At 35.7% G+C, this 11,590-nt stretch overlaps 3 protein-coding genes across 9 annotated transcripts in view; all 3 read right to left on the reverse strand.

The window, feature by feature from the left end:
- LOC121253215 (putative receptor like protein 25) overlaps positions 1-7,284 on the reverse strand; it is a 51,503-nt gene extending 44,219 nt beyond the window's left edge. The window contains exon 1 of the mRNA XM_041153179.1: positions 7,188-7,284. The gene's annotated coding sequence lies outside the window, so the exon portion shown is untranslated. The remainder of the gene's footprint in view (positions 1-7,187) is intronic.
- Positions 1-8,428, reverse strand: part of LOC121253214 (receptor-like protein 32) — a 33,638-nt gene extending 25,210 nt beyond the window's left edge. The window contains exon 1 of one of the 2 annotated variants that reach the window (XM_041153170.1): positions 6,118-8,428. In XM_041153170.1, the coding sequence (XP_041009104.1) occupies positions 6,118-8,366 (2,249 nt within the window). In that variant the 5' untranslated portion in view covers positions 8,367-8,428. The remainder of the gene's footprint in view (positions 1-6,117) is intronic. The other variant, XM_041153169.1, reaches the window with a different exon arrangement.
- On the reverse strand, positions 1,071-4,940 carry LOC121253218 (vesicle-associated protein 1-3-like). 6 transcript variants are annotated; one of them, XM_041153191.1, is made up of 7 exons: positions 4,779-4,940; positions 4,628-4,693; positions 4,118-4,199; positions 3,859-3,974; positions 3,604-3,765; positions 2,011-2,103; positions 1,390-1,570 (listed from the first exon to the last, which is right to left on the reverse strand). In XM_041153191.1, the coding sequence occupies exons 1-5, from the start codon at positions 4,797-4,799 to the stop codon at positions 3,670-3,672; spliced, it is 381 nt and encodes a 126-aa protein (XP_041009125.1). In that variant the 5' UTR covers positions 4,800-4,940; the 3' UTR covers positions 1,390-1,570; positions 2,011-2,103; positions 3,604-3,669. The 6 variants fall into 6 exon arrangements, with proteins under 6 accessions (XP_041009124.1, XP_041009125.1, XP_041009126.1 ...); XM_041153192.1 differs by lacking the exon at positions 2,011-2,103; XM_041153194.1 differs by lacking the exon at positions 2,011-2,103 and having other exon boundaries at positions 4,104-4,199.
- Positions 8,429-11,590: the final 3,162 nt, after the last annotated feature.

The raw sequence follows: 11,590 nt of genomic DNA on the forward strand, positions 1-11,590 counted from the left end.
TGAGTATCTTCGACTAGGACAATGATAAGTCTGGTTTGTAGGGCTCTTCATATTCATTACCTAAGTCTTCACAGTTGACTTATAATTTGTTTTTGCAGGGATACGTTTTGAGCATTAAGGTAGCTGCATTCACAAGAGTTCCAACATACTCTAGTTCTGTGATGGAAGGCAATTGTTTCGTCATGGTTGAAATTGAAATGGCAACCACCAACAGAATACACCAAATATTACTAGACAGGAGCAAAAGATCCTGTGATGGTATATGTTACTTTCATATAACTAGTGTTTATTACTTGAGTTCATAGCTCATGATGTTGTTATATGGAACTTGTGATAAAAAAGATAGCCTGTTTATAATATCAGCATTTTTTTGTTGACTAGTGTATACCAAGAATAATTACCTGGGATTAATAAAAGTCACTGATGTTGGTGGAAGATATCAGTCCCTTTTTGTTAAAAACACTTGACTGGTTGCATTTTTATAATTTTTTTCTTAATATGAAAAGTTTACATCTTTATATCTTTTCGAGTAGAACCAAAAGGCGTTTGAAACGAAAAAGAATTAAAACGTCATGAACTTAAGTAATTATTTATTTCAATTTAAAATGAGGATTGTGCACCGTCAGTTGGTATGCTTACTGATGGTGCTTTTATGGAATATAAAGATGATTGGCTCAATGGTTTATTTTTTCCCGAGTTCTTGGATAAATTATCTATTGCAGCTTTATCCATATAGCTTGCTGGAGGATTTTACCATATACATGATTAATGAGTTTGAAATATTGTACATCCACAGTTAGTACTAAGGGAGATATATGTCAGGATTTCTTTACTTTAATTTGATCGCTGTCAATTGATTTGATGTATTGGATATGGCTACTGTTGCTGAGGCAAATGTTTGTGCTATCTTTTCAGGTCGTTATCAGCCCTCTGAAATGTGTTAAGAGTAGAGGATACCGTAGGAATTGTTCATCTAAGCAGATCAGGTTGAGTTGTCTAATACATGAATGCGAATGAAGCTATCTGGAGATTTAATTTGGAGCATATGCAGTAATACCAGATAAGTAATGTAGTATTAAAAGCTTCATAGCATCTTTGATTGCATATAGGGCTGAGTTAAATGCAAGAAAATTGCAACAATACAAAACGTAATTCAAGCATCTATACAGCTCCACACAACCCATCTATCAAGCAAGGAAAGTGAAAACATGAAGAGTTTGACAAAAAACGTAATTCATATAGCAACAATACAAAACCATACACAAAGATTGTAGTAACACTGCAGGTATATATTATGAACAGCAACAGAAGAAGAAGAGCAACGACAATAATATCAAAGTTCCAAGGTTTTAAAAGTGGCTCACCTGTCCTCGTCACCAACAAAATCGAAGGAGATAGAGCATTCTCTGCTAGTACTGAACTGCTCATAACTTTTTTATGCTCAGAAATTACACGCTGTGGTAAAATACAGCTCTGTCCTGAACTCTCACCCTCATTTCTTCCATTTTCTTGATCCACAGCTCTTGGACTACTCACAATAACATCATCCTCACAAACATCAAAACAACCTCTGCATCAAAAGAAACAGTTGCTTCAGTGAAGTATGAATTGCATCATGTGACAAAAATCAGACTGCTAAATTTATTATCCTCTAAAATAGGGGACTGTGGTGCTCAGCCCTTAAGAGTTACCCAGTTTGTTTGTGTATGACTCTGAAGTAGCATTAATCAAATGCTTAATAAATGTAGGATGGACACACTTTGTTTATCTGTCTTCAAATCTATACCCTAAGATCAACTCTAATTATTAATTTAAGATTCACATTCACCCATGATATTATTATTCCAATAATTAATGGTTTTCAAACAAAAGTGTTGTTTCTTGTCCGTGGGGTGATGAAGAAAGAAACAAATCATAAAAGCTAAGGCTTAATTCCCATTTGATTTGGGGAGAGACCTTAGGCAAAAATATTGCAAAGCAAATAATTTAAGAACAAATTAAGCTGCTCACCAGAGAGATGGCATGAAATGAACACCATTCGGATTACTAAAATAGGGGACCGTGAGGTGGCGTATGGTGACTTATTCCACTTCTCATGGTGGCCTAAATCATAGTTCTACAAGCGACAAGTGACAAGAATAGAGGACAAGTAAAGATCAAAGAAGATCAAGCTGAAATGAAGGTATGCGTGTGACAAGTATGCAGCTGAGTTTTATGTTTTCCTTTGACGTTTCCCACTACCATTTGGTGAAACTATAAGCTTCTAATGTCTCTTGTTCTATCATGGCTAACAAATAAAGTGATGATGATGAAAACTAAAGGAAATTAGCGAGGCTGAAGTATAAAAAGTAGATATAAAAGGTATAAAATGCTTACTGCAGCAAGCATTGATTCCCTCTGTTTTCACTTGCTTCTAATGTTAAAAGCTCTTAAATCTGCAGCTATAACTAAAGATTTATCATATAAAATGCTTATTTTTAGCTAAGTGAAATAGGATCTTCACTTAGCTAAAAAAATCCCATGAAGTGGATGACACCCAGAGAGACAGACCGGGCTACCGCCTTCAATATTTCACAGGAGATGCCTTTCCCAGCACAATTAAGACAAAAAGAGCCTGGTTGAAGAAGTATAGTTTCCTAGAATAGCTCCTAACCACAATAAAAACTCTTTTACTAAAATGTCACCAAATCAATATCTGTTTGGTTGAAGGTTCCAACACCCACCTGCTAGGTCCTAAGTTCAAAAGCAAAATTTCTGTTTATGCAGGACCAGGCACAAATGCAATGTTAAATGTGTTAGACCAACTGGAAATCCCACGCTTGTAGCCGAGACTCCTCCACTTTCCAACTCTGTAGCAGCAGCACGATCACCTCCAGAACCAGCGTGATCTGCTTCCTTGATTTCCTCTTTTCCTTGTATCATGCAAAAAAGTCTTCCTTCCATCTTTGTATATTTCCATATTTATTCTTGTAAAGCTGTAATCTCTCATAGACAGTATTATTTAAATCAAATGAAGATGAAGGAGAGCTTAAGTTGGCCTCTCTGTTTCCACCCATTTCAATTAAGTTTATAGATTCTCACAAAATGGTAGTCACAATCAGCAATCATCACAATTTTCCCTTCAAATGAAGTGCCCCATTCACAATTTTCATGAGGTTGTCAAAACCCTATGACTCAGAAGAAATTAGAAGACATAAATGTCTTATTAATATAAGGACACCTAGTACGTACCACCATTTACTACCTTTATAAAGCTAGCTTCTTGCCACTTTGTCTCAACATCTAAGGACATTCTACAATGAACCTCGAGAAAGTATCAAGCAGACAACATGTCTGCCCTGGAGAATGATAGCTATCAACAAATGGTTATATATATATTGGCAATACCATTTAAGCGACAACCAACCATGGAGAAAGGAAAATATAAACTGAAGCGTTAACTGATCTTGATACCTAAGTTTACAACATATAAAAATATACCAAACCAAAAGAAAACCAAATTGGCTGTCAGTGTCTCCATCAAAACTTTTGGAACATTTTTGAAAAAAATGTAAAGGGAAACAAAAGGAATAAATTTCAATAAGGCAGACCGAAAACACTTACAGCATCAAACAATAACTGATTTTGATGCCCATTCTCAAGCACTGATGATCTGGGAGGAGAACCTTCTTAAGATTCTTCAGGGACAGGTGATGGGGGATTTGCAGGAATGTAAATGACCCTTAACTTAAACTCTTCCACAACCTTACCATCCTCTTTGTTAAGCTAAAAAACCAGCACACTTCATCTGAGTCCATGAAAGAAAAAACTCGAAACACAGAACAGCCATAAAGAAGGGGAGCGAGGAAGCCTTCACACCGTTTCCTGGGTAATGTCTTTTGTGGTTGCACCATCCAGTGCAACAACACTTTGAAGTAGAAATTTGTCCTTCCACTGCAAATCAGGGGGTGCCTCTTTTGGAGCTTGCATTGTAACTTCCAGAATACATGCCAACAAAATTAGATGGATAGAGATAATTTATAACTCTTAGAACCTAGCTATAAGAATAAGTTACAAGTAAGTATTTAAAAAAAATGGCATAAAGAACCACTAACTAAAGTTACAATTAAGTATTTACCGGTAACATTGCGTGCGGTTCGAGGCAAAAGGACACCAACATTGGGACAGACACAATATTTTTTGGGGTTGGTTGTTTTAACCTAATCAATAGCAGGAAGTAAATTAAACATAATGACTTGATGGTATATCATAGATAAACCAGATAAAATAAACAAAGTGATGAAAATTCAGAAGGAAACTACCTTGAATGCCACATATTTATCTGTTTTATTGGTCAATTGTAAAGAACACAAACACTGTTTCTTCAATTCAACTTTGCCATCACATGTCAACAAAAAAAAGAAGAAGAACCAAGTTTTAAGAATTTCCGAGTTCTAAAAGCTGCATCTTCAAATAAAGTTTATAGAATCACACAACTTACAACTCTGTGGGGATTTTGGTCAATTCCCTTTGTATCTTTAGTCAGTAGAAGTGATTACAATTGAATGAGCATGCCACATTTTTTATTTGAAGCCAAAAATGCACTTAAGCACTACTTACATCTTAAGAAATGCTAGTTCATTCATACCTGCTGAGTTCTTGAGCTGCATTCTATATAATATGTAGCACCAATCTGTTTAGAGAGTTCCACACCCTGATTATATGAAAACCATTACCATGAATGGAACCAAACATTACCATCAAGGTGTAGAGAGCAACTAATGGGGAAAAAAGCACACTTGTGCAGTTGTCACAGGCATCAATCCAGGGTGATCAGCCAAATAGTGCTTATCATCATCACAGAGATCTACTTGTGCATTATAAACCACATTAATTACAGAATTTAGTTAGTCAACATAACAATCAAAAGATGAATGCCACTACTAATGAGAAGGCTAATACAAAGATTTTCAGGGAATTTCAGATGAAAAATTAACAAACTTTCCCAGTTTGCCAAACCTATTTAATAGTAAAAACAAATCTATATGTACAAACTCAAGTATCAATTCAAGACACAAGAAATAAAACACAGCAGATAAATGATGAAGCTAAATGCGCGATTATAGGCATCAAAGAAATTATACCAGTCGTGTCCCAGAGACCTAAGATGCAATAATAATGAAATACAATTTGCCTATCAAATGGTTGTCCTTCCTCCTTTGATTGTGAAAATCATTAGGAAAGAAGAGGAAACTACTTGGAAATTTCTTGATAGCATCTATGTGGTAGAAACGTGCCACTCACGGTGAGGAAAAATATCACTTTCAAATCCCACAAATTAATGGCATAGGACTCAAAAAGTCGGCTTTGACACATTAGTTGGGGATTAAGTTTTTTTAGGTTATAATGATCTATAATATTTATAAAAGAACGGTTTAAATTAAATTAGACCCTATTAAAAATTAGCTCTTTCTCTTTGGATGGCTCTTAAAAATTAGACACTATTGCTAGTCTAAAATGAACAATACTACCCTTGCGGAATCTTAATTTACTAATGAATATTCTAATAGATAGCAATACATTGCCAATACAATAACGAAAAGGCATTGTATAAGAGTTTAGTACCCTTAACTTATCGTTCCAAATTATCTGATAATAGAAAAACTTCTAGTTGGAGAACTTGAACTTTCGGATAAAGCAAATATGCAAAAATGTTGAGCTTTGTGTAGATTGACTTCCAATTCCATCCAATAAGATACAATAATGCTAGAAAGCATAAGTGATACATTTATATCTTTCTAAAAACATATTACATGACTATGTTTCATTTACTACTTCCTACGATTCACCCGACAATTAACCTGGCTTATTCGAGTTTGGTGTTGCTTCTTGCCAAAAATCTTGATGAGCCAATCTTGCTTTCTGGTTGTCACAATGTGCTCGATAACAACTCCAAATACGAATCCACATCCATATCCCATCACAACTACTTTCCAACCAAATTCAAAGAATAATTTTGGACTCTGATTCTTTTCAAAGGTTGAAGGTGGAGGTGTTGAAATGTCAGAATCTCCACAGATTTTGGACAATGGCCTTCCACACAATCCTCGATTATCTTCGAATGAAGTATTTAGAAATGTTCCAAACTGTTGCCCCTGTGGTATAGGTCCAGTGAGGCAATTATGTGACACATTAAATTTTGAAAGGAAATTGAGCTGGACTAATTCAGGAGGTATCTGTCCGAACAACTTGTTTTGAGAAAGGTCTAATGATTCTAGCTGTGTCAAGTTCGCAAAGGATGATGGGATATGACCAGTGAAAGCATTATTGGAAAGGTTCAGGGCATGAAGTCCTTCTAGATTCCCCAGTATTTCAGGAATATCTCCTTCAAATCTGTTGCATGAGAAATCTATGACTGTGAGGCCATCTTGGATCTTCTTATACTCCAACTCCACACCTTTTATCGTTATTATAATTGAATAGTCGACCGAGCTGATATCATCCAAGTATTTTAAATTCTTTGCCACAACAGATTTCATGGCATCCCATTGTGCGAAGTATCCCGCAGGCAGATTCCCAGAAAAATAGTTGTGAGAGACGTCAATGATACGCAAATTGGGGAATGTGTAATTTGTTTCCGGACTCCTTATTGCACCGTGGAAGCCATTAGAATGGAGAATAAGAATCTTTAGCTGTTGAAGAGTTTCCAACCAAAAGGGATCGGTATCATTGAATTGATTGCGCCCAACATGAAGATACTCAAGCTCAGTACAGTTGGCCAAAGATCTTGGCAAATGACCCTGTAACTGGTTTTCACTTAAATCAATCATGTTTATGCTGCATCCTTTTGCCCATGCTTTTGGGATGGTGTGGCCAAAGTTGTTGCTTCGCAGTACTAGCGCTGACAAAGATTTACTCAAGTTGCCTATACATGGATGAATCATGCCACTCAAATAGTTATGGGACAAATCAAGCACTTCAGGTAAACTCATATTGCAAATAAATGGTGAAATCCTTCCGGTGAAAGAATTACTGCAGACGAAATAAGCCACTAGGGATGGTGGTGGAATTGGGAGCGATCCATGCATCGTGTTATTCTTAAGGTCAAAATATACTAGATTTGGCCATGGGATAATTGCCGGAGAATTTTCAAAGCCAGTGAGAAAGTTGTTAGAAAGGTAGAAATATTGAAGAGATTCTTTACTTACATTATGCATCCATTTGGGTATCAAGCCTTGGAGATTGCTGCCTTCTAGATCTAGCCACCACAATTTACTTTGGTTTCGTAATATATCTGGGAACTTGGTTAAGTACTTGAGATGAGCCAATCCTAAATATTCAAATTGTGGAAGAATGTCGTTTGAACTAGCTCTGGTGAGCCACGACAAATCGTTGAATGAGTTTTGTGAAAGGTCTAGGTAAGTGAGTTGGGTAAGGTTACTGAACGAATTTGGGATGGTTCCTGAAAAATTACAATTTCCAATTGAGAAGTAAGTTAAGGAATTAAGGTTTCCAATTGAAGCAGGCAGATTACCAGAGAAATTTGTGTTGTCAAGTTCTAAACCTTCGAGAGGAGAGTTTGTGTGAAATTCGGGCAAATGACCTGTGAGATCTTCATTGTTTGAAATAGATAGGCCCTGTAGGTGTGGTAGCTGAAATATTCTGGTTGGGAATCGCCCATACAGTCCGCAGTCAGTCAGAACTAGAATCTGTAAAGAAGATAAATTTGCCAGGCTTTCAAGTACAGTGGAGGATATGTTGATACCATAAAACCCAAGCACTTTAAGGTTTGTTAAATTTTGTAATAAACTTGTCTGACTTAATTTGGTATATAAATCATTATAAGCATCAAAAGAAGAAGACAGCCGAAGATAAGACAACTTGGATAGGTATTGAATTTCAGAGGGGATTTGTCCTGAAAAGTGGGAGTGGAAGAGGTCGAGATGTGTTAGGCTTGAAAGATTACCAATCTCAGATGGGATTTGGGAGTGATTGAAGTCATTATAAGAAAGAGTAAGGTTTTGAAGATGAAGAAGGCGGAAGAGACTACTGTTGGAGGTGATAGAACCATAGAGACAACTCCTACTAAGGTTGAGGGCGATGACATGACCCGTGTCTTGGTTGCATTCAACCCCATCCCAAGCACAACAATGGGTATTGTTTCCATCTATTCCCCATGATGCAACCTTAGGATATTCCCCATAAAAAGAGTTGTTTTGTATGATAAAACTATCCTTGAATTGCATCAGAGCTACCCTCTCTTCTTGATGGCAAAGTGGAAGCTGATTATAAGACAAAGAGAGAGGGAGTAAGCAGAGAAGGAGGCATGCGATCAAAGGGAAAAGCAGGCGCATGAATATGAAGTGATGATAGGAATAGATGTCCATAACTTTTTTAAAAATGTCTTGCACAATATATGTTTAGACAGATGAGGAAAGAGGGAGTGAAGGGCTTAACTTTATAGACCCAATGCAAGAATTAGAAGATGAAGAATCCTCCTTCACCCGAGATCTACGTGAATGATGCGTACCAGACATGCTGCTAAAGTGGTCGGCCAAATTATCAAAAGATGCAATAATAGTGAAATACAATTTGCCTATCAAATGGTCGTCCTTCCTCCTTTGATTGTGAAAATCGTTAGGAAAGAGGAGGAAACTACTTGGAAATTTCTTGATAGCATCTATGTGGCAGAAACGTACCGCTCATGGTGTGGAAGAAGATCACTTTGAAATCCAACAAATTAATGGCATAGGACTCAAAACGTCGGCTTTCACACATTAGTTGGGGATTAAGTTTTTTAAGTTATAATTTTCTATAGTATTTATAAAAGAAGGGTTTAAATTAAATTATATAATGAAAAGAAAGTGCAAAGTTAGCAGCGATCGTCCAACGAATGGAGAAGCTCTAATAAGGAGGGATATTTTGGAGACCAGAGAGAGGCGAGAACCATATATAGCCTTCGTACCCCCACAGGGCCACATCATGTACATAATACGTTCAGAGGCAGTCTCAAAATCAATGTGTAAAACAAATTGACTACCCCGCATTTTCCCTTTCTTTCTCGAGAAAAGAAATTTACATTGTAAATTGTATAACTGTTGCGTAATCGCTTTGAAAAAAAGTGAATAAAATATGAGACCCACATAAAAATAATTAATTTTTTAATAATTGACTTCACTTTTTTTTAAAGTGATTATATGACATTTACGCACTTTACAATTATATATAAACTTACTCTTATTGAAAAGATCATATTCAAACCCATACCATACGTTCAAACCATCGCTTTAACTCTTTTCTTACGTGGATGACTCTATTATGGTTGACTTAAATATATATATATCACGACTATTCTTGATTGAGTGTGATATATAGAAGACTTGAGGATTTAATTAGGTACGTAAATTTATAATCGGTGGGCCCTACCCTGCATATCAACTTATTGCTAGACTTTCTTGGTAGCATCTGTGGTAGAAAATTGCCACTCACGGTGAGGAAAAAGACTTTGAAAGCCAGCAAATAGGCAGGAACCATCAATCTTCGTACCCCACATCATGCACATTTAGGAGTACTGGCAATTTGAAAATCAACATGTAAAGCAAATAGGCTACCCCACGTCTTCCCCTTTCTTTCTTTCATTTTGAAAATTGAATGCAATGTATAATAATGCATTGAATTTTGGTATACCGTGTACTAAAATGATATTCAAACCCATACCATACGTTCAAACCATAGCTCTTCTTTTCTTACGTGTATGACTCTATTATGGTAGACTTAAGGGAAGGTTTTGATAGTGAGTTAAGATGAGATGAGTTGAGAATAAAGTTGAGAATAAAATTAAAAGTTGAATAAAATATTATTAGAATATTAATATCAAGACTATTAATTCTTGATTGATTGTGATATATAGATCAAGACTTGAAGATTTATATCGGAAGGTGGTCACTACCATGGATATATATATATATATATATATATATTAACTTGTTGCTAGACTTCTCACTCTTAATAAACATCTTTGATCTTTCTCTTTGATTTTTATTAATGTTTAATATATATATATTTATAGCTTGTCTTATAGCAAAGAAGAACGGGTATATAAACTTGTGTTATGTCATATTCATGAAAGCCATGAAAGTCCATTTACTTCATTTCATAAAATGGGAATAAAAATCCAATTTTTATCTAGGCAAGTAATATTCCTAGCTAATTAATGAGAGTAAAGAGAGATCAGTGAGATCGTTCCAAACAAATCGTTATAATTGGATTTAAAGCTGGGATTAATATTGGTGCTTCTAATTTTTCTTAATTAGCAAGTTTAGCTAATTAAAGGCTCTCTAATTGTACAAATCCTTTTCAGTTTTAAAGGTTTCAAATGATGCAGATGGGAAGAACCTGTGCAGGTGGATATCACCTCCTTCTGATTTTCTGAAACTCAATGTTGACGGGACGGTCTTTCCAGAGTACAACAAGGCTGGAATTGGATTGGTTCTACGTGATAGCAAGGGCAAGGTGGTGATGGCAGCAACTATCGTTGAATCTACAGTGAATGAACCATCTACCATTGAGTTACTTGCTGTATTTCAGGGACTACAAATGTGCCTTCTATTAGGCATCCCAAAATTAATTGTTGAGTCTGACTGTTTGTTGATTGTGCAATAATTAAAAGTTGCCCAAGAGTCATTATCTTTTAATGGTAATTTGAGTATGGAGGTAAAGAGTCTTGTGCCTTTTCCAGGAAGTAATAGTTGAGCATGTACATCGGGAAGGTAATGGAGTGGCTCATTGTTTAGCTAGCTACGTATGGAATATATTGGATGTTCAGATGTGGTGGGGTGCTATCCCTGAGTTTGCTGATCAGGCCATGTGGTTTGATCATGCTGTTATTGAAATGAAATTGTTCTGTTTATCAAAAAAAAAAAAAAAATTGTTGAATGTTGTGCCAAGACAATAAAGAAAAATGATATTTTCATTTTTGGTTTTTTGAGTACGTACCGATCACACTCTGATCTCTAATGGAGACTGCTGCATGTAGATCTTCAACAAATGAAATTTGGGCAGGCCAGCCGCCTCCTTGCCCTATCACTAGCAATTAGTTTTCATAGATAATGAAAATACAACACTCAGATATCTGAGAATCTTGTTTGACATTATAAGTAACTCAAATTAATTTATTAGTTCCTTTATTTTTCAAAATTCCCAAAATCAAAGATCAAAATCAGCTAGCTAAAACAATGAGAAAGACTATATATACAAGTATATATCCAATCCTAAGTAAAAGAAATTAAGATAATAAAAGCCATGAAAAAAAAAGAAAAATTAAACACCAATGTAATCATGGAATGGCTAAGACAAATCAACCACAAAATTTGCACGACGAAAAACCAAATTGGTGCATGACATATATGGTGCATGGTGTGGATAACTGGCAGGTTACTAATCACATATTTATAATTAGTTACTCATCACTTTTCAAGTCCTATAAATCGTCGCTATTGACTTTTCTCAGCGATTTATATATCGCTGTATGTTCGACAGTATTATCCCTCCACTTCTGATCTACTCTAACGGAAGCCAAAAATAGCAGCTAAAAGTTTATCTTTTGTAGTGA

This window comes from Juglans microcarpa x Juglans regia, chromosome 2S, assembly GCF_004785595.1.
Source record: "Juglans microcarpa x Juglans regia isolate MS1-56 chromosome 2S, Jm3101_v1.0, whole genome shotgun sequence".
Classification (NCBI taxonomy): domain Eukaryota; kingdom Viridiplantae; phylum Streptophyta; class Magnoliopsida; order Fagales; family Juglandaceae; genus Juglans; species Juglans microcarpa x Juglans regia.

Excerpts from the sequence above, each read along its gene's own strand:
- LOC121253218 (XM_041153190.1), bottom strand. The coding sequence starts at position 3,635 with ATGGGCATCAAAATCAGTTATTGTTTGATGCT. Across the intron at positions 1,571-3,603 it reads ATCAGTTATTGTTTGATGCT|AGGTTGTTTTGATGTTTGTG; the intron begins GTAAGTGTTTTC and ends CTTTTGATGCAG.